Source organism: Euleptes europaea, chromosome 12, assembly GCF_029931775.1.
Source record: "Euleptes europaea isolate rEulEur1 chromosome 12, rEulEur1.hap1, whole genome shotgun sequence".
Lineage (NCBI taxonomy): Eukaryota > Metazoa > Chordata > Lepidosauria > Squamata > Sphaerodactylidae > Euleptes > Euleptes europaea.
The window spans coordinates 32,861,173-32,884,330 of NC_079323.1; the positions used below are offsets into that span (position 1 = coordinate 32,861,173).

At 43.2% G+C, this 23,158-nt stretch overlaps 1 protein-coding gene across 1 annotated transcript; it reads left to right on the forward strand.

Moving 5' to 3' along the window:
• Positions 1-7,384: 7,384 nt before the first annotated feature.
• Positions 7,385-16,222, forward strand: GPR161 (G protein-coupled receptor 161). The gene is made up of 5 exons (XM_056858364.1): positions 7,385-7,791; positions 9,734-10,458; positions 11,327-11,431; positions 15,026-15,145; positions 15,930-16,222. Exons 1-5 carry the CDS (start codon positions 7,424-7,426, stop codon positions 16,175-16,177), a joined length of 1,566 nt encoding a protein of 521 aa, XP_056714342.1. The 5' UTR covers positions 7,385-7,423; the 3' UTR covers positions 16,178-16,222.
• The last annotated feature ends 6,936 nt before the right edge of the window (positions 16,223-23,158 follow it).

Sequence of the window (23,158 nt, forward strand, 5' to 3'; positions counted from 1 at the left end):
CGGCGAGGACGGAGCGAGCATCGATCCCCCCTTTCCCCTCAAAAGAGGTCCCCCAAGAGAGGCGAGAGGCCAGAGACCGACTCAAAACAGGCGCAACCCCCACAGGAAGGACAAAAAAAAGGGAAACACCCCCCCCCCAAACACCTCTTTCCGTTTCTGGGTTGAGCACCTAAGCCGGCGACGCCAGGCTGCAGTCTCTATGGTTCTGGAACGAGACTTCCGGTTCCGGGTTGCGGTGGGAAGAATCCCACGTGCGTTGGGCAGCCGCCGTAGGACCAGAGGAGCGTCAACTTGAAAACTCAAGCCAAGCGGGCGGGATTAAAAAAATAAAAATCATTTTGTTGCAGTAATCATATGCTGCCCCCTCCCACCTCCTAGACTACAAGAAGCTCGACTGATTCAGAAAAGACATTGATGGTTGTCATGCCCAGATATAAGGGCTGGTTTAGAACGCTAGGTAATTGAAAAGAAACTATTTTGCTTTATGTACTTTTAAGAAAGAAAGCTACTCCATATTAATATCACTGTGAATTTACTGAGGCCTGGCACACATATCCTGAACGTATAAGTGTCGCAGCTCAGACTGGTATGCACCAATTTTCCTTGAGTGGCATACTTTGCAAAGAAAGTTGTGCATATCCATCCCTGTAAACTTCATCTCAGTGATACCATTAAACCACTATCTATGCATATTATTTATTTTCCTCAATTTATATTCTTCTTTTCCATTGGAAATTCAAAGTAGCTACCATCACCAGAACAAAATCATAATAAAAGGTCATAAAATAACATAATATTCTGCTCAAATTGATTCAAATGAAGTCAAAACAAATTGGATCCACAGGCGCACGCATGGAAGCTTTGGGAAGTTGGCATCCGGGAGCCATGAACCAACAGATCATGCTCTCTGGGCTTGGTACGGCCTTTCACCAGTAGAGAGCTCTGAATTACCTTCATCTTTAGGTATGTGGTTTCTAGTTACTAAGATCACAAGACCTAGAACTTGCTTAGAGACAGCCTTCGGCCAATAGCTATGGCTATGCTAATTAGGGTGAAGTAGACACTTAATGTGCATTGGTGCTTTTGTGTATCAATCTGCTTGTCAGCAGCCGTGGGCCTGCCCCATGCGGATGCATAAATGATACTGACTTCCCTATGTTTCTCAGGTGAGTAACTCTGCATCTTATTTGTGGGTTATTTCACCCCAGGGTCTCTGTTTAGCTAAATAAAGAACTGTTGCTTATTTTAACCTCCTCCTAGTTGTCTTCATTGGACTCTAAAAGACAACATGGCACTTTGTATGGCGCCCAACGGGGGGCGCCATATGAAGTGCTATGTTGTCTTATAGAATCCAATGAAGACAACTAGGAGGAGGTTAAAATAAGCAACAGTTGATGAGGAAATGCTTCGCCTGTTGAATGCCTTCTTTGACATATTTATACCTAGGGTTGCCAGCTCTGGGTTGGGAAATACCTGTAACTTTTTGGGGCGGAGCCTGAGGAGGGTGGGGTTTAGGGAGGGGAGGGACTTCAATGCCATAGAGTTCAATGGCCAAAGCGGCCATTTTCTCCAGGTGAACTGGTCACTATTGGCTGGAGATCAGTTGTAATAGCAGGAGATCTCCAGCTAGTACCTGGAGGTTGGCAACCCTATTTATACCCCACTTTTCAGCTAGAAGGGCTCCAAAAGATGCTGTGTGTGAAGCAAGGTGACGTACAAGTATTATAATAAATAATTAAATCAATCATAAATTAGGGTTTTCAATTTGGTTGTATATATTTTTGTAATTATTTTATGTATTTTATTAGAGCTCTGTAAGGAAGAAAGGTGGCTAATAAATATTTTAAATAAAATTAATAAGTAATAAAAACTGTTCAAAAGTTGCCAAAATGCAGTGTTCTAGTTTGCTCCACCCCCCATCATAAATGTGGCATCTGTTCAGACCATGCAGATTACTTATAATGCAATTCTAAATAGGGTCATACTACTCTACATCTGTTGAAATCAGTGGGCTTAGAAGAGCGAAGCTCTGTGCAACACTGTTATTTAGGAGACATCATGGTACAGGGAATATCCCTGAAGACATAAAAAACATACAAAAGTAAACTGGCCAGCAAGGATGTAGAGACCAGTAGCTGTTCAGGCCTGGCAGAATACTGAGAAGCTGAAATTGATACTTGGTAGAGATAGCGGTGAGATGTCAATCTTCTCTCCCACCACTTTCCTTTGATAGCTTCTAGTTTTTCAACAGCCTCCAAGCATGATTTCAAGATTCCATTTGATTACAGTGCTTTGAAAAGGCCATGGCCCCTCCCCAAAAAGTAGAGAAGGAAACCACATAAGGTTTAAGAAACAATGGGGGGGGGGAGGTTCCCTAAATTTATGTGAGAGACAGAAAATTGGCAAGTAAAACCCTCCCTTAACCACAAATTTATACCAAGGGTACTACAGAGTATTCGGAACTGATGGAGACTCTATTGGCGCCTTGACACTGTCAGGTGGTCCAGGGTGGGATATCAACATCAATAATATTTTAGGCCACTGCCGATATGAAGAACTGGCTCCTCCTAACCCCAAACAGCCATGGCCTACCCACTCCTATAACCACAGAGGAGCCACCGGAGAAACTGGCTTGTTTTCCTAAGCTCCGTAGAGGGAAGCCATCCTTAGTTTACCTGCCAAAAGCACATCTTGTTCACTCTGCTATCCAAGAGAGAAGAGCCCAAACCCTCCAGTTACCCATCTCACTCTCAGGAGACAATCACATGAAGCGGATAAGTGGGTGCTGCACCAGCCAGGAAATCCTTGCCAAGAGAGCAAGCAACTTGTGGAGGTCAAGATCAGACTGGGCTCCATCCTAACTGCATTTGGACTCCACAATCTTTACATTTTCTTTCTCTAAGTACCCATTGATCTGTCACACCTGCCCAATTAAAATATTCTAAGCATCAGATAAAATAGGCTGTAGTCCACAAACCTTTATGCTGCAATAAATCTGTTAATCTTCAAACTCCTATTTGTTTCTTAGTGGTGTCACCACAACGTACACCAGTAACATCAAGTTGCACCACAGCTCTCCTCTGAAGCCTTCATAGTTCTTCCCAGAATTGTAGCTGAATACTTCAGTTTGCTCTCCCTGAGTGACTTGTCACAAGTAGCAGCCATCTTACCCATCATCTTTCTTTTATATAAGAATCAAATTCATGGTAATGTGGAAGGCAGGAAAAACAAAATGATTTGGTTCAGACCACCAAAAGAAGCAATCAGGCAATAAGAGTGTAATTATTTTGTTCCTTATAACTTTAAACCTTTATTCAGTAGTACACATTTTCAAAAATGTTTAGGGGGCGAAATGGGAATTCAACCTGTAGCTCCAGTGTCAGAATTAGGCTCTCTAGCATCAGGGGTTCTACTGTAGCCACTCCATCCATCACCCCCACCCCCAAGTGTGTAAAATCTCAAAATCAGCCTTAATGATTAAGGAAACTGTAAACTGAAATCATCAGATCAATTTGCCTTCCACATGTAGAAACTCTGGATCAGACAGAGCCCAGACTTGCTGCCAAACATACAGCAAGGTCAGGGGGAATTATGAATGTCACGACTTCCTTACAAGTCTTGTGTTTTCTTTCTTTCCCCTATTGTATTAGTGCTACCTGCTTCACGGATGCTCCCTAAACGCTGCTGTAATTAAACATGTAATGTAATGACTACTGGGGAATTACTCAACTTTAAGGTGGACAGTGAGGAAACTGAAATTGTTCAAGACTTTCTATTCCTTGGCTTCATCATCAACCAAGAGGGAGACTGCAGGCAAGAAATCAGGAGATTGAGACTGGGAAGGGCAGCCATGAAGGAGCTAGAAAAGATTCTTAAGTGTAAGGATGTGTCACAGGCAACCAAGAGTAAGTTAATTCATGCCATAGTATTCCCTATTACTATGCATGGGTGTGAAAGTTGGACAGTGAAGAAGCTGACAGGAAGAAATGTGGTGTTGGAGGAGAGTTTTATGGATACTGTGGACCTCCAAAAAGACAAATCAGTGGGTTCTAGATCAAGCCAAGCCTGAACTCTCCCTAGAAGCTAAAATTACTAAACTGAAGCTATCGTACTTTGGTCACATTATGAGAAGACAAGAGCAACTGGAAATGACAATAATGCTAGAAAAAGTTGAAGGCTGCAGGAAAAGAGGAAGACCCAACATGAGATGGGTTGACTCTATAAAGGAAATCATGGCCCTCAGACATTTTGGAAGACATTGATTCATAGGGTTGCCATGAATCAGAAGTGACTTGACAGCACTTAACACATACATGCATGCTCGCACAGTCTGGAACTAGGGTTGCCAGGTCCCTCTTTGCCACTGGTGGGAGGTTTTGGGGGTGGAGCCTGAGGAGGGCGGGATTTGGGGAGGGGAGGGACTTCGATGCCATGGAGTCCAATTGCCAAAGCTGCCATTTTCTCCAGGGGAACTGATCTCTATCGGCTGGAGATCAGTTGTAATAGCAGGAGATCTCCAGCTAGTACCTGGAAGTTGGCAACCCTACCTTGGGCCAGTCACACACTCTCAGACTCAACCCTGGCCAATATGTGGATGGGGGACCTCCAAGGAGTACCAGGGTGGCTATGCAGAGGCAGGCAATGACAAACCATCTCTGAATGTCTCTTGCCTTGAAAACCCTACCCGTGGCCATAAATCAGCTGTGACTTGATGGGAAAGAAAGAAAAAGAGAGAGAGAGAGAGAGAGAGAGAGAGAGAGAGAGAGAGAGAGAGAGAAAGATGTTAGATAGGCGGTAATGATAATTGTAGTAAGAATATCAGTTTTTATTTGAAGCCTTTTGAATGGCTCTAAATCAGTGGTTCCCAACCTTTTTTTGACCAGGGACCACTAGGACTTTTTTGTTCAGTGCAGGGACCCCAAGGTTCAAAATAAAAATTCCGGGAATTTGAAAATAAACTTTAATCATAACTGTTAGTTAAACTGTTAGTTAAACTTAGAATTATATTTGAATATATATATTTTATAATAGAGAACTTTTAATTGAAAATATTAATTTATTATGGGTTTATAACTTTGTTTCGCGGACCTTAATTTAGTTCTCACGGACCCCTGGGGGTCCACGGACCCCCGGTTGGGAACCAGTGCTGTAAATATATGTTCCCTTTGGAAGGTATGATATTGTATATGGATGGATTGGTACGTGTTTTACTTTTTTATTTTAATAAAAAAAATTTTTGGGGAAAAACCCAAACCAACGTAACCGCACCCTCGCCCGAAAGCCCGCGCTTCTTTTTGTCTCACTCAACAGGGTGGGGGAAAGAGATGGAAAAAGGCGGGGTGAGAAAGACAATTCGCACGGGATATGTCAGGAATGCCACGGAGCCACACCGAAAACGATTCCGCACCGGCGGTGAACCAGACGGTGGCCTAGGGAAACCCACCCCGGGCGATAGAAGACCGCCTTTCCCCCCAAAAAAAGTTGGTCTAGCCCGGCCCTGAACGGGTAAGGAACGGGGGGGGGGGGCGACTGGAGAAGGACAAAGGAGCCGAGGAGGGGCGAGGATGGGGAGGAGGAAGGGGAGGAGTGGACGGGGAGGGGGGCTCGCGAGGAGGAGGAGGAGGAGGCGGCGGGACGTGAAAGAGCCGATGGGGGGGCTGTCCCGAGTGGAGCGCCAGACGCGGAGCGCCCTGCAGTTGGCTCCCTTTGTGTAAGGGGGGAGTGGGTTTGTGTGTGCTTGCGTGGATGGGGGGGGGAGTCTGAGCCTTCGTGGGGGGGACCCTCCTGCCCTGGGCGGCCTCCGTGGCCTTTTTTTTTTGGGGGGGGGGCTGCAAAACGCCAGCCGGCTTGCTGGCTTGGCCGGCGGGGATGGGGCGGGCGAGGGGGGCACCCCGGGCGGAATGGGCGCGCGGCGCGCACCGCCCTGCTCCGCGCCCGCCTGGGTGGCCTCGGGGAAGGAAGAGCGGGGCTGGGCGAGGGGAGCCCGGGCGAGAGCGGAGGCTTTCTGGCTTCTGCGACCCGCAGATGGGGCGCAAAGGCGGCGGGGAAGAAGCCAGGAGCATCTACAAAGGGGGGGGGGGTTCATTCCTTGGAACTGGGGTGTTGGAGGAGAGGGTGACGGATGCCGTGGACGGCCCCAAAAAAACCAATCGGTGGGTCCTAGGTCAAATCAAGCCTGAACTGACCCTAGAAGCTACAATGACTAAACTGAGGCTGCCGTACTTTGGTCACGTCGTGAGAAGAGAAGCGTCGCTGGAAAAGACAGCCGTGCTAGGAAAAGTGAAGGCAACAGAAAAGAGGAAGACCCAACAAGAGATGGATGGACTCCAGAAAGGAAGCCACGGCCGTCAATTTGCAAGATCTGAGCAAGGCTGTCAAAGACAGGACGTTTTGGAGGACTTTCATTCATAGGGTCGCCATGAGTCGGAAGGTGTGTGTGTGAAGTGCCGTCAAGTCGCTTCCAACTCATGGCGACCCTATGAATGAAAGCCCTCCAAAACGTCCTGTCTTTGACAGCCTTGCTCAGATCTTGCAAATTGACGGCTGTGGCTTCCTTTATGGAGTCCATCCATCTCTTGTTGGGCACACACACACACATCTAGAAAGGGGGAGCTAGTTAATGGACTCTGATTCCAAGGGCACTCAAATGCACAAGTTGCCATAGATGCGTAAAATGATGGTGTGTTGTCTACTTTAGGCTTGAGGAACTTAGTCCAGCCTAAAGAACCTTCCTCCAACTTAAGGGTCTCTTCCAATGGAGGAAGGCTTCAGATTTGCTCAGTGGAGATGTGCCATACATAAGCACAGCCCTAAGCTCTGAGAGTAGGGTTACCAGGTCCCTCTTCGCCATGGGCAGGAGGTTTTTGGGGCGAAGCCTGAGGAGGGCGGGGTTTGGGGGAGGGGAGGGACGTCAATGCCATAGAGTCCAATTGCCAAAGCTGCTATATTCTCCAGGTGAACTGATCTCTTATCAGCTGGAGATCAGTTGTAATAGCAGGGGCTCTCCAGCTAGGACCTGGTGGTTAGAACCAAACACACACAGAAACACAAGCTCAAAGAAGTTTCAATCAGTCTATAATATAACCTAACTTCTTTGAGCTTGTGTTTCTGTGTGCTTTTGGTTCTAGCTTTTATTTGCACAGAGGTGTCTATTTTCCGTGAGTACCTGGAGGTTGACAAGCCTAGCTAAAAGACTTCAGTGCACAAACAGATCTGCACATACACAGAGGTTTCTATTGACTCTTTGCGAGTCAGTGCACGGTCTTCACCATGCACAGGCAGCATTCCTCAACTTACCCAGTGCATATAGCAGATATCAGGAATGGGAGCAAGGCCGATATTTTTGCTTAACTGTCTTTTTATGCTTTCCTTCTTTTCAGGTGCTCAGCATGTGCTGGCCACTCCCCCACCGTATGCTCTGACAATGAGCATCAACTCCTCCCTCGGTAATGAGAAGGCCTTGAGGAACCTGACGCTGCTGGAAGATGGGGCAGGCAGAATCACAGAGTCCATTGCTATCATTGTCATTGCTATTTTCATCTGTTTGGGAAACTTGGTGGTGGTACTGACCCTCTACAAGAAATCCTACCTCCTCACGCTCAGCAACAAGTTTGTTTTCAGCCTGACCCTCTCCAACTTTCTTCTCTCTGTGCTGGTGCTTCCTTTCGTTGTCACCAGCTCCATCCGGAGGGAATGGATCTTCGGGGTCGTGTGGTGCAACTTCTCAGCCCTGCTGTACATGCTCATCAGTTCGGCCAGCATGCTCACTCTTGGGCTCATTGCTATAGACCGGTATGCTATTCTTCCATTATGTGTCATGTGGGTGAGCAGCGAAAAATCAGGATGCGCCGGAATTAAGTGCTCAGGGGTACAGAAACATGCTGCGCATCAAATAATACATCATGGCCATGTCCTGAAGCTGAGGCTCATGGAAGTATTTATTGTCATCAATACGGAATAAGGTATCAAATTGATAATATGCAATCAGCAGAAAGCTGGACATTGAAGAAAACTGATAGGAAGAAAGTAGATTCCTTTGAAATGTGGGTTGGAGGAGAGTGTTACATATACCCTGGACTGCCAAAAAAAATTAATCAGTGGCTTCTAGATCAAATCAGGCCTGAACTGACCTTAGAAGCTAGAATGACTAAACTGAGGCTATCATACTTTGGTCACATTATGAGAAGACAAGAGTCACAAGAAAAGACAGTCATGCTAGGAAAAGTTGAGGGCAGCAGGAAAAGAGGAAGACCCAACAAGAGATGGTTTGACTCTATAAAGGAAGCCTCTGCCCTCAATTTGCAAGACCTGAGCAAGGCTGTCAAAGATAGGACATTTTGGAGGACACTGATTCATAAGGTCCCCATGAGTCGGAAGTGACTTGACAGCACTTAACACATAACACACAATCAGCAGACAGCATATTATTAATAACATAAGATGAAAAAAATTAAAATCTCATTAATGTGGAGGCTGTGTTCCAAGGTCTTTATTAATTCCCCTTAATTGTATGGAAGACTGAACTTCAGCCTCATTCTTTCAAACATTCTATAATTGTATTTTGAGACAACCAGATGGGACTGAAGTGCAGTTTTTAAAGACCCATTGTGCAGATATGCTGAGTGCTCTGTATTTGTGTCTTCCCCCAAACACAGTTCTTGGACCACTGCACCAATGTGAGTAGTATAGTCCGTGTGGCTTGCTCCCAGTGCACCTACTATTTGGGTGAAAAGATACATCTCCCCAGGACTCTTTATCAGCCTGTTATTCTCCATAGCTGCCAGGAGAGCACAAAATCTGGAGTACTCATAAAGCAGTGTAAACCTCTCCAAGTCACTTGGCTAAACTGGATTCCAAATATGTAGTGCTGACTTTTTTTTACTGGAGAAGATTCCACTGATACTACATATGACACCACAAGCATATGTTTTAAATACATGTAATATTACTGTATTATAGATCAAACCAGGCCTGAACTGACCCTAGAAGCTAAATGACTAAACTGAGGCTATCATATTTTGGTCACATGAGAAGACGAGTCACTGGAAAAGACAGTTATGCTAGGAAAAGTTGAGGGCAGCAGGAAAAGAGGAAGACCCAACAAGAGATTGATTGACTCAATAAAGGAAGCCACAGCCCTCAATTTGCAAGATCTGAGCAAGGCTGTCAAAGGGAGGACATTTTGGAGGACTTTAATTCATAGGGTCGCCATGAGTTGGAAGTGACTTGACGGCACTTAACACACACAATATTACTGTGGGCTTCGTATATACTTGTAAGATGGCACCCCCCTACACATACCCCATCCCATCATATCTCGAGAGTAATGAAAGAAAGATTTCTGTTTTACTTCTGAAATGACATAAACAGATCATACGTGTTCATGGCCTTGGCCCAGTCCATCCCCCCTAGAACCTGATTCCATATGTTTCAGTAGCCTTTTCGGACAAATGCAGGTTCACTTATGACCAATTTTAAAATACTTTTTATACTTTCTAAAGCAAGGACCTGGGGATAGCAGAGCAGAGGGAAACCCAACAAACATGCAAAGATTGTAAATGTTATGTACCAAGAAGAATCGTTAATAATATTGGTCTGAGATCACAATGGGTAGCCACATTTGTCTGTAGCAATAGAAAAGAGCAAGAGTCCATTTATCTACTGATTGCAATGTGTGTATGTGTGTATATATAGAGATATATATAGTGGAATCTTCTTTTTGTATTTCTTCCAGATACTATGCTGTCCTGTACCCAATGATTTACCCGATGAAGATTACGGGTAACAGAGCTGTTGTTGCCATTGTGTACGTGTGGCTACATTCCCTCATTGGATGCCTGCCTCCCCTCTTCGGCTGGTCTTCCTTAGAGTTTGATCAGTTCAAATGGATGTGTGTGGCCGCATGGCATAAAGAGGCCGGTTACACTGCCTTTTGGCAGATCTGGTGCGCTCTGCTGCCCTTTATGGTCATGATGATTTGCTATGGATTCATATTCCGCGTGGCCAGGATTAAGGCACGGAAGATTCATTGCGGGAGCGTGGTCATTGCGGAGGAAGATACCCAAAGGAATGGAAGAAAGAACTCTAGCACTTCAACGTCCTCCTCGGGCAGTCGAAGGAACGCTTTTCAAGGAGTAGTTTATTCTGCCAACCAATGCAAAGCTTTGATAACTATCTTGGTTGTGATTGGTGCTTTTGTGATCACGTGGGGGCCTTACATGGTGGTAATTACATCTGAGGCACTTTGGGGGAAAAACAGCATTTCCCCTGCTTTGGAGACATTAGCAACCTGGCTGTCTTTCACTAGTGCTATATGCCACCCTCTGATTTATGGACTCTGGAATAAAACTGTCCGCAAGGAATTGCTGGGAATGTGCTTTGGCGACCGGTACTACAGAGAATCGTTTGTTCAACGGCAGAGGACATCCAGATTATTTAGTATTTCTAATAGGATCACAGGTAACAAAGTATAGATATATACTAGATAGGTAGATGAACAGATATGATTATTTCCAAAACGGGGTTTTGGAGATGTTTATAGTAAACATTCATATCTCTTTGTGTGTTAAGTGCTATCCAGTCACAGCTGATTTATGGCAACCCCAACAAGGGACTTTCACGGCAAGTGAGAAGCAGAGCTGGTTTGCCATTGCCTTCCTCTGCAGTCTTCCTTGGTAGTCTCACATCCAAGTACTGGCCCTGCTTACCTTCCATAATCTGACGAGATAGGTCTATACCATGCCACCTTCCCTCCCTCATATCTCTTTTCATAATGAAAAAGAAATATAAGAATTTCCCTGCCTTGGATTTCTCTTTTGGAGAAAGTATCATAAGTGTAATTCTTACATATTCTTACATAAGCATCATAAGAATAAATTTTCGTGGTGAGCCAGCATGGTGTAGTGGTTAGGAGTGGTGGATTCTAATCTGGAAAACCGGGTTTGATTCCCCACTACACATGAGCAGCGGACTCTAATCTGGTGAACCGGGTTGGCTTCCCCTCTCCTACACATGAAGCCTGCTGGTGGGCTAGTCACAGTTCTCTTAGAGCTCTCTCAGCCTGACCTACCTCACAGGGTGTCTGTTGTGGGGAGGGGAGGGGAAGTTGATTGTAAGCCAGTTTGATTCTTCCTTAAGTGGTAGAGAAAGGGGTAGAGAAAACCCAACTCTTCTTCCTTCATTCATTGCCAGCTGTTGTTAGTACAGATGTTGTTGGTCCACTGGTAGATCCATTAATCAGGCTGTCAGTAGTGAAGGTTTGTGACAATGCTTTTGTTAAGATCATCTCTCCAATGCATACATTGTTAATACTGGAACTCTTTTGCAGACTTGGGGCTATCCCCCCATCTCACAGCGCTCATGGCTGGTGAGCGTCCTTTAGGACACAGCAGCAGCACGGGAGACACAGGGTTCAGCTACTCTCAGGATTCAGGTAACTCTTCTTATTGTGTTGCTAGCATTCTGCATGTAGATAGCAAGAACTCTCAAGCTGCCTGGAGCAGGAGTCCCCGACCTTTTTGGGCCTGCGGGCACATTTGGAATTCTGACAGTATGGTGAGCGCAGTAACGAAGTGGCTGCCGCAGGAGGTGGAGCCAGCCACAAAGTGATTGCCGCAGCTTAACTTCAGAGCCAGCGTGGTGTAGTGGTTAAGAGCGGTGGTTTGGAGTGGTGCACTCTGATCTGGAGAACCAGGTTTGATTTCGCACTCCTCCACATGAGCGGCGGAGGCTAATCTGGTGAACTGGATTTGTTTCCCCACTCCTACACATGAAGCCAGTTAGGTGACTTTGGGCTAGTCGCAGTTCTCTCAGCCCCACCTATCTCACAGGGTGGCTGTTGTGGGGAGGGGAAGGGAAGGTGATTGTAAGCCGGTTTGATTCTGCCTGATGTGGTAGAGAAAGTCGGCATATAAAAACCAACTCTTCTTCTAACACAGTACAGATCCTTGTGCTATGGTGGCAGCTGTTGCCAAAGCAACATTTTAAAAAATCTGCACAGCCAATCAAATCTCCAATAGTCAATCAGAAGCCTTGCTGGGCAAAAGCCCTGCCTGGCCCCACCCACCTCCTAAAAACACTTGGGCACCAGAAAAGGTATTGGTGGGTGCCATGGTGCCCACGGGCCTATATTTTTCCATTTCTTGCTAGGTGAATCTATGGTTTCTATGAAGCTGGAGAGTATGCTTTTGTTGTCAGAGCTGAATTAATTTTAATGGCACTCTCTTGGTGCCAGAGTGTTTAAAGCTTAGTGGGAATGTGTGAAACCTGATGAGCGCTACAGAAATTACAAGGAAGAGAACACACATTACAGGCATGAACACATGAAGCTGCCTTATACTGAATCAGACCCTTGGTCCATCAAAGTCAGTATTGTCTACTCTGACTGGCAGCAGCTCTCCAGGGTCTCAGGCCGAGGTCTTTCACATCACCTGCTTGCCTAGTCCCTTTAACTGGAGATGCCGGGGATTGAACCTGGGACCTTCTGCATGCCAAGCAGATGCTCTACAAACTGAGCCACGTCTGAGGAAGTGCCCTTTAGTCCATGTAAGCTTATGCTAAAATAAAAAGTTAGTCTTTAAAGTGCCACGAGGATTTATTCAATTTTTTTTGCAACCGACTAACACAGCTACTTATAGGAAATTATAATTGTCTCCTTCTCATGCACAGTACCACAAACCTAGCTGCAAATGCAGCCAGGGAGATTTGAGAGATCCTAACTAACCAGCACAAGAATACTGAAAGGAAGACTTCAGCCTATAGAGCAGAAGAAAATCTGCCCAAGGCCCCAGGCCTATTCTGAAGCCTTGCGGTGGGCTTCAGTTCTGACACAGATTTGGGACCCTATCTATGTTGTCTATTTATTTCATTGCACTCTTGCAGGGTCAGTCTGACCACTATGCAATGTAACTTACTCCTTACTACATCGGTGCAGGATCACAGTGTTTCTTTCACTTGATTTCTTGTTCTTATTAAAATATAATCAGTGGTGTTACTACAGCTATATAAATAGATGCTTTCCACACTACATTGAACCCTGAAATAGGTTTTTGGCAAACATTCTATCTGCATTACCATCATTATCTGATGCTGATAAATTAATTCATTTGTTATCAGATATGGATCCCTATATTTCCCAACAAATGGCATTTTATGGCCTTGAGGCTAAGAAAATCAGAGAGAAGCAAATATAAATTGTAGAATGCTGGATAGAATTGCACGGGCGCATTTTAATGTTTTTTTTTTAATGATACTGGCTTGTCCATTTTAAAATTGCTGGTATATTGTTTTTGTAATGGCCTATGGTCTTATACAATGAACTGCTGGTACTACTACTATAAATAGATGCAATACTGAAGTATGCATTCAAACCACAAAACAATTGATTTAAAACATATGTTCATGTTTCCTTTTAACAATGGACTTATATTTTCCGATGGCTTTAATTAACATTGCCATTTTTTCTGCCATTTTTTCATTGGCCTAAGACATGCTTCGCCCTCCTGCAGAATATTCACATCCAGGGCCCAAACATAATTTCTCTGGAGGTGGTATCCGTTTGTGACTTGTCCACCTCCCACCTCCCACAGTCCCATCCCACCTCATAAAAGAACATTTTTATTTCTGAAATAGTGTAAGTAGACCAAGGGATTTACTTATCTCAAGGTCCCACCACAATGTATGCATTGCTTCCCCCTCCCCCGCCATGCTTGGTGCTCAGACTCTGCCATGCTCAGACTCTGCCAGCAATTCCTTCAATCCAACAATTTGTGGAGATGTTACAGTATAGAGACAGATTACATACTCCATTTAATCCGTAGTCTATCTTAATTTTATGTCCACATGAAAGTATTTGAGAGCCACGGAGCTGAATGAGAAACTTTTCAGTACATAAGCTTTGGGTTTCAGTTACAGGTTCATTGTTTAGGTAGTGTAGTGTAGTAGTCAGAGTGTCCGACTAGGATATGGGAGAACTTGGTTTGAATTCCCAGCCTGCCATGATCACCCAAGATCACACAGCTTTCTGTGTGATCTTGGGTCAGTCACATTCAGCCTAATCTACCTCACATGGTTGTATAGTAGAGGGGAACCATGCCAGCCATTTACATCCCAACTGGGGAGAAAGGCAGGGTATGAATGAAATAAAGAAATGTCACCAGATATTTCACTGGCTCAGTGAATATCATAGGAATTGCATTTAGGGCTGCAATCCAATACATGCTAACTTGAACAAAATGAGACTTACAATTTAATATGAGTTCAGGTTGCATTCCTGTACACACTTACATGAGAGTAAGCCTCAATGAACAACAAGACTTACTTTCAAGTAAATACACCGAGAATCAGGCTACTTGTAGCTTTGCATTACTCCCTAAGAGTAGGACTGGACATTATACTGACAAATATGTTTGTTCAACATGGTTGCCGTTTAATGGTATGGGCGATAATGGGCATCTGCAGAATTAGTTATTGGATTAGTTAGCCTGCTTACTCTTCTCTGCAAATACTCATCCCCCAGAAAGTTTTCCCCCCTACAGGTAGGATGCTTCAAATTTCAGAGCTCGGATGATAGAAAAATAAAGTGTGATTATTATTATTTTAAGACTGAGAAGAGAGGCATTTGGAAAGAAGGATAAGAAGGCAGGGGGAACAGTTAAGTTCTGCCTTCTATCTGCCTGTTCTTTCCTGCAAATGCTCTTTTGTGCTTGGCATTAGTATTAGTTCTCCCCTTAGAAAGTTACATCTGATGTAGGTTTGCATTCATCACTCCACTAGGAAACCTTGGACACATAAAGCTGCCTTATACTGAATCAGACCCATGGTCCATCAAAGTCAGTATTGTCTACTCATACTGGTAGTGGCTGTCCAGGGTCTCTGGTAGAGGTCTTTCACATCACCTACTACCTCATCCTTTAAACTGGAGATGCTAGAGATTGAACCTGGGACCTTCTGCATGCCAAGCAGATGCTCTACCACTGAGCCATGGCCTTCCCCACGTGTATTGTCTTAAACCCTGATCTCCTTTTAGGAACAGATGTCATGCTGCTTGAAGACTACAGCTCGGATGGTGTTAATCACCCACACTGCATTTATCCCCACCGGCGGCGGAGTTCTGTCACGTTTGAAGATGAAGTGGAACGACTTAAAGGTGCGTTTAGATTGCCTTTTAATACTGAGATGTTATAAGTAGAAGAGACTTCTTGTACACTTGTTTTAAGCTTCTGTTGTTAAGCATTTAAAATATTATTGAACTCTGTGCAACAGTTAAAGACCAACACAGCCTCGCAGAAACAGCTAAGCACACATGATGTTGAAGGGGAGAGTGAAGCCATTTTCATGTGGATGCTTTCCTCCACCCTGGCTCCCTTGCAGCAGTGCAGTTTATTCGGAGCATCCACACAATGTTGTCCTCTATTCATCCCAGTTCTGTGTTTTCCCCCTGCTTCGCTGCAGTCTTTTCGAATCCTTATTTGGGATAGTCTTTTTTTTTATTTTAAAGATTGCTATCAAGCCCCCTTTGGATTACATGTAGATGGGAAGGTGTGCATTTTTAGCAGGTCCCATCTAGATCAGTGCTATTTGTCTTACCTCAGCTCTGTTGTAACCATTGCTTTCCTTACACCCACCAAAGGGCTTTTTCCTACTTTTTTTTTTAATGAATCAGGAATTGCTAGATCACTTTAGCATTACTGTTATAACAATCTATTGCCATGATCCACTTGTTCCCAGCTTTCATTAAAAAAGTAAAAAATAAATAAAAATCTAGCCCTTTTCTTCATGGAGATATAAGGGGAAAGATGCAGACTGGATGTAGCTCTGTGTATGTGTGTGTATATAGACGTCAAAATATCATTTGTTGTCTTCAGAAGCAAAATCCATTCCTCCCGGATAGTTTATGTTACCTTTTCTATGTGGTTTTTCTCTTTCTTCAGACACTGCAAAGAATTCTGTTCTCCATGTAAAAGCTGAAGTCCATAAATCTATAGACAGCTACGCATCCAGCTTGGCCAGAGCTATCGAAGCCGATGTGAGGATTGCCTTGTTTGGAGGAGACGCTCTACCTGGCTCTTTGTTTCCAGTGCAAACTATGGTGGGAAGCAACTCATGTGCCCGACGTGGGGGCAGGACCCATGTTGGCCAAAGGCTGCAGCTACAAAGCATTGAAGAAGGGAACACTTAAAATCACCTAAACAGGGAAGGAACCTACAAAACTGCTAATGACAATGCAGGGTGGCTTTCGCTTTTTCTTTTTTTTTAAAGGATGGCTTTGAAAAGCAGCCTCCAACATTTTAGTCAACGACATCTGAAAATACACACACCATACCCCACCCTATATGCCTAGGGCCACCATGTGGCTGAATAATGGCTGATAAGCAGTGGAACTGTTTGTTTGTTTTTAAAGTGTGGCGGGAAATTAGAAACAAGCAAAAGGCCAGACAAATTTATTAATGAACTGAAATTTGTTTCCCTCTCTAAGTGACAGAGAACATCTTGCAGTTGTTCTCTTCCTACTTGTTTCTCTAGCCACTGACATCATCCATTTTCAAGACTGCTTCTCTCTCCATGCCCCACCACTCAGGAAAACTCTTAGCAGATGCTCCAGACAGGAGTCCAGGGGCACCTTCAAGATTAACAAGTCCTCCAGCATAAGCTTTTGTGAGTCAGGGCTCACTTTAGCAGATGCACAGGTGGTGTTAAGGGGTTATTGGACTCCTGTTTAATTTTGCTACAGCTTACTAGCATGGCCGCTGTTCTGGAATGATCTCCCAAGTATCCTTGGAGAAAAATACAATGAAACAAAACAGCCGTTTTAATAAACCTAGTATGATTCATCAAAGGTAAGTACATCATATTAAAAAGGGAAGGGGAGTAATTTAAATAAGTATTAGTTGCTTACCTGATTGGACAAAAGAATAAAGCAGAATTTCCTGCTCAGAAAGGTGTGTGCAAAGTTTCTATCCCTGCTGTTCAAAGGAATTGCTGTAGAAAGATGAAATCTTTTTGCTGTGATAGCTATCCTTATATATATTGGCTTTGAGGAGGAAAAAAGGATGAGCTTTATTCTCACAAGTGGCTGTTACCATACTAGGTATTCCCAGCGATGCATTAAGAGTTTGAAACTTATAAAAAATACTGTTTGCACTTTGTTTGGCCCCTTTAACTGTGAAGACGTCTTCCAACCATTTATTAGCCGTGGCATCCAAAACCCCTTTTAAAGCGATGTTTTTATAACATTTCCAAACTCTTGATACATCGCTGGGAATACCTAGTGCGGTAACAGCACAGGTATAAGTACAAAATTTAGATGTACACCAGTTAGGTGGTTTGAGTACTGAAGCCAAACCTAGAGTTCCATCCTAAGCAAAGTTACACCCTTGTAAGCCCATTGACTCCAATAGACTTATAAGGGTATAACTTTGCCTAGGATTGGACCCTCAAATTCCCTTCCTTCCTTCCACCAGCCTAAATGGAAGTAACATACATACCGGTTTACATCAGAGGGGATGGATATTGAGAGTTACTGGAATAATCTAACCTGGACATCCTGTGCTCTGTATGCCTGCCCAGCCTCTGCCACCTATGACCCTTTTGCGGCAATTGTCATTCTTTTTCTATTGGCCACAAAGGACTACAATCTTTTTAAATGCTAAAAGTGACAGAAATGGTGCACCTGTAGCTTCCAGAAGGCTCAGTGGAGCCTTTATGTACCACCCCATTCTGCTAACTTTAAAGAGATAGATTTGGGATGGGTTATGAATCTGAAAAAGAAAAAGCAACAGACCTGTGTGTGGCCTTGTATTAAAGCTGGCATGCTTTCTGTCTCTTGTTCATTTGAAAAGACAGTAGTTCTTTAAAGGTTTGGCGAGAGAAAGAGGACCTAGCTACATGATATATTGGGAGTTCTGTGGACGGAGCTTCCAGCGCTTTTCAAAACTTTGTCGAAGGCTTTCACGGTCAGAGTTCATTGGTTCTTGTAGGTTATCCGGGCTGTGTAACCGTGGTCTTGGAATTTTCTTTCCTGACGTTTCGCCAGCAACTGTGGCAGGCATCTTCAGAGTAGTAACACTGAAGGACAGTGTCTCTCAGTGTCAAGGGTGTAGAAAGAGTAATATATAGTCAGAAAGGGGTTGGGTTTGAGCTGAGTATTGTCCTGCAAAAGTATTGTCCTGTAAGTATCAAGATAATGTGCTAATGAGGGTATGGTATGTTAATATGGAACCATTGTATCCTGAAGTGATCTGTTAATGTGTGTAATCCAAAACTAATCTGTATGGCTATTGTTGAATGTTGTCTTTGTCTGGAGGTGTTTCAGGGCAGGAAGCCAAGCCTTATTCATTCTTAAACTCTCCTCTTTTCTGTTAAAGTTGTGCTGATGTTTGTGAATTTCAATGGCTTCTCTGTGCAATCTGACAAGATTGCACAGAGAAGCCATTGAAATTCACAAACATCAGCACAACTTTAACAGAAAAGAGGAGAGTTTAAGAATGAATAAGGCTTGGCTTCCTGCCCTGAAACACCTCCAGACAAAGACAACATTCAACAATAGCCATACAGATTAGTTTTGGATTACACACATTAACAGATCACTTCAGGATACAATGGTTCCATATTAACATACCATACCCTCATTAGCACATTATCTTGATACTTACAGGACAATACTTTTGCAGGACAATACTCAGCTCAAACCCAACCCCTTTCTGACTATATATTACTCTTTCTACACCCTTGACACTGAGAGACACTGTCCTTCAGTGTTACTACTCTGAAGATGCCTGCCACAGTTGCTGGCGAAACGTCAGGAAAGAAAATTCCAAGACCACGGTTACACAGCCCGGATTTTCAAAACTTGTTTGCCAGGGGAACCAGTTTGGACTGGGACCACCACATGAGGGAATGGTTATGATGGCAGGAGTCAAAACTTTGCACTGAACTTTTTGTTAAACTATCTTATCCAAATTACATTTACAACAATGGGACTGTGCTAATAGCCTTGAAATGTGTTTGGCAGTTCAGCAGAATAGCTTTAGCAAATGGGTCAAATCCCTTCCACTAAGTCTTCTTTCATCAGAGGAAGTCTTAGCAGAAAGGAGTGATTTTATTAGCAAAAAAGAAAAACCTTTTCAAATAATGGGGATTGTTATTCTGACCATACTTTTATAGTGAGGAACAGATGAGGGAAATAGTAGAGTCAGTGTTCGCCACTATGTCACAAAACATTTTGGGAACATTCATGGTACTCCATTATTGGGCACAAAAGTAAGTCTGCATTCTCATAGAGAAACTCTATATGTTACATATTACTTTTGTATCTCTTCCCAAATGTTAGAATGATACATGATTTTCTATATTCATTCTCTGAAAAATAAAAATATTTGAAGACTGCAGTTTTTTATTTGGAAAGATGACCCCAGTGGTAACAAAGTATTTCCTAAATGTTGGCACATAAACACATGAAACTGTCTTATACTGAATTAGACCATTGGTCCATCAAGGTCAGTATTGTCTACTCAGACTGGCAGTGGCTTTCCCAGTTCCCAGGTAGAGGTCTTTCACATCACCTCCTGCTTGGTCCTTTTAACTGAAGATGCCAGAGATTGTACCTGGGACCTTCTGCATGCCAAACAGATGCGCTACCACTGAGCCATGGCAAAATATCAGCTCTCTAAATAAGGTCTGGTTAGATGACTTAATAGCATGATGTGGTAAAAGGGTTTCAGCAGGCCAATCATCTCCCTTATTTCAACTGCCCTCAACATTCGATGCTTCTTGGAGACCAATGAACATGCTCATTCCTCATCAGGCCATTTTTCGGGGGTGGGGAGCTTTTTCATTTATAAAGTAATATTCCTCTGCATGCCTTGGAAATCAGCCAAGTATGAAGCCATCCCTTTATTTTCTGTGGGCACCCTTGTTTAACCGCTGTAATGACCAAGAACACATTGGTATCTTGTGAGAAATTGCAAGGGGAAGAAAATCACATTCCCCCAAGCCGAAATGTCTCCCATCAAGCTGTTATAAGCTCTCAGAGGCTTGAGTGTAGGCCAGTTTCTGCATTTCTCTTCTTTTTCAACATTCCACATCTCAAGAATGCACCACATTTATCAGACTGTTTTGTAGCCATTCTTTTTCTGCAAACCAGCAGAATCAGCAAATAGCCAAAAACCCATACCTGCTTTCGTGATTGGCTCCTTCCACTATTTTTACTATTATAGTAATGATAAACAATTGGCACAAATAGCTATTATTTCTCTGATAATGCAATCCTAAACAGAATTGAGGTGCCAATGAAATTAGAAGGGTGCGCCTCTGCTTAGGGCTGCATTGCAACATTGTGAAAAGAATGGGTAGCATCTAACAAGCTTTTCACTGGGGGAAAAGGGAGGAGGGGATCCCCATTGACTACCAGAAAGACTATGCTGGGAACTGTGGAATCTGAATGAACAAAGGTGATGTGGGTTGTGGGCTGTAATCAGGAGAAGAATTGACCAAGATTGAGCAAAAAAGCTGGTTGGTTGCAACCCAGTGCATCCACGGGTTGCATTTTCACCCAGTAGTGCTAAGGTGAACTGTTTCCATATTCTGTACAGTTTGCAAGTTACAAAGATTAATCCATGTTTTCTTCTCCCACAATTGTTATAGCCCGAAGTGTTTATAGCCCTAGCAGCCATCTTTCATTTGGGCTCTAGTCACTGAATTCTGGTCTGGGAGGACAAAACTAGTTGACTTCATTGGGGATTAGCTCTGCTAGTTTCTTGGGATGGAAAGAAACAGACTGAGAAACACTTAAGTAGTCACTGACTTTTGGAACACTTTCAGCATTCATCCAACCCTTGCTAAAAAGGCTGGGAACATTTTCTATTCTAAATACAGGGCTGAAACATAAATTTAAGGCTATTAGAAGCCACTACTACTATGCTAAGAGGGACAAGAATCATGACTGAATCGCTCTTGGCAGATCATAATACGCTGAACACTTACTATCTCATATTAGCAAGAGTAGTTTGACTGAGACCATAAAAGTCAAGGTTCTGCTTGCTCTACGTAAATGTCACACTTTGTAAGCAAAGGCAGATTCCTATTTGCTGGGTCATAATCCCAACTCCTTCCCTGAGTGATGAGGCCAGCTCAGAGCTACATGATTTGGTGCACTCTTATTTCACAGGGCTCATTAACGGCAGACAACAAAAATAAAGTTTAGTAAGTGCCAAGCATTTTCTAAAAAATGTCTAAGTAGTATGAAATTGGGTTACTGGGACGATCATGGATATTAACTGAAGAAGTTTGTGAAATTTAAAAAAATTATGAGGTTTTGCTAACATACAATAATTGATAGATTTGAGTCCCACTCTTCAAGAATAGCAGTTGGCTTTTCTGTGGCATTAGAAAATCTGAAATAGAAATGATTGAACACATGAAGCTTCCTTAGACTGAATCAGACCCTTGGCCCATCAACATCAGCATTGTCTACTTAGACCAGCAGCAGCTCTCCAGGATCTCAAGCAGAGGTCTCTCACATCACCTAATGCCTGATCCTTATTATTTTGCTTGTTGGTATTGACATACTTACCTTTTACCAAAATAATTACTATGAAAGTATAGGGGGGCACAATTTTGTATTCTTTCCTCAGGGGCAAAATTAGCTATTTATGGCTGCGGCATACAATAGGTGGAGGTGCAAAGCTTTGGCGGGAGGCAGGGTTCAGACCTATTGAAGCATCCTCAATATTTGTGATTTGAATCATACCCAATAAGGAACCCAGAAGTGCAAATAAGGAACCGAGAACCACTTTTGGCCTTCTTTGTTACGAAGATAAAACGAGGGCGGGAAGAGCTGCTTTAAGATTCCTGGAAGCAGGATGGAATAATAATAAAAAAACAATAATAAAGAGACACAATAATCTTTCATCGCTGTCATGGTGGGGCTGCTTTCTATGGGTGCTTCGTCGCATGCAAGTCAAGCCCTTCTTATTAGAGGAAGTAAAAACCAAGTTCGCCAGGCGCTGCTGTTACCGCACTAGGTATTCCCAGCGATGTATCAAGAGTTTGGAAATGGTATAAAAAACATCCATAGGGGTTACCGCACTTGTATTCCCAGCAATGTATTAAGAGTTTGAAAACGTTATAAAAAATACTGTTCACACTTTGTTTGGCCCCTTTAGCTGTGAAGACGGCTTCCAACCATTTATTAGCCATGGTATCCAAAAACCCTTTTAAAGCAATGTTTTTTATAACATTTTCGGGAAAAAAAATTATTATTTTTTTCATTTAATATATCAACATGTAAATCAACCTCTATTGCTACAAATTAATAAAGTTAATCGAAAACTATTAATAATAGTAATTTAAACTTAAAATGACTTCCCCCTCACTCTCTTCTATCTAAAAATAAATTGTATATACTTTTGCTAACAAAATTAATCACCATATTATTGTCGAAGGCTTTCACGGTCAGAGTTCATTGGTTCTTGTAGGTTATCTGGGCTGTGTCCAAGACCACGGTCACAGAGCCCGGATAACCTACAAGAACCAATCCCCATATTGTTTAATTAATGTATATGTATCTTATCTTGGTTCTAATTTGTTAATTTAGTACCTTAACATAACCATAGTACAAAAAATATATAAGGGATTAAGTCAAAGAATATGCTTTCAATGGTCCCATTAAAAATTGATTTTCACAGTAAATTCTCCACGCCTCCCATTCCCCCATAAATTGTTCATTATCATTCTGATTTATTAAAGCTGTAAGTTTCGCCATCTCTTTCTAACTCTTAATACATCGCTGGAAATACAAAGTGTGGTAACCCCCACTGAGTTTTTGGAAGCCACGGCTAAAAAATGGTTGGAAGCCATCTTCGCAGCTAAAGGGGCCAAACAAAGTGCGAACAGGATTTTTTTAATAACTGTCAGGCCTGTATTTCAGTTAGTTCCGTTTTATCACCAACTCGCCTTCAAGGATTGTTTTGCATTCTTAGTCTCTTTGAAGCTGCCGGAACTCCGTGGGAATGGCGGCACCTCTGTACTGTTTGTAATCTGTAATCTCCTGAAAATGTACTGTACTGTTGAGCGCTTTTTTCAATGCTTTTATATTATCAAGCGCAAGCCCGTTTCCTCCATTGCTGTCTTAGGTTTTTTGCTCTGCTTACCTATGCTACCA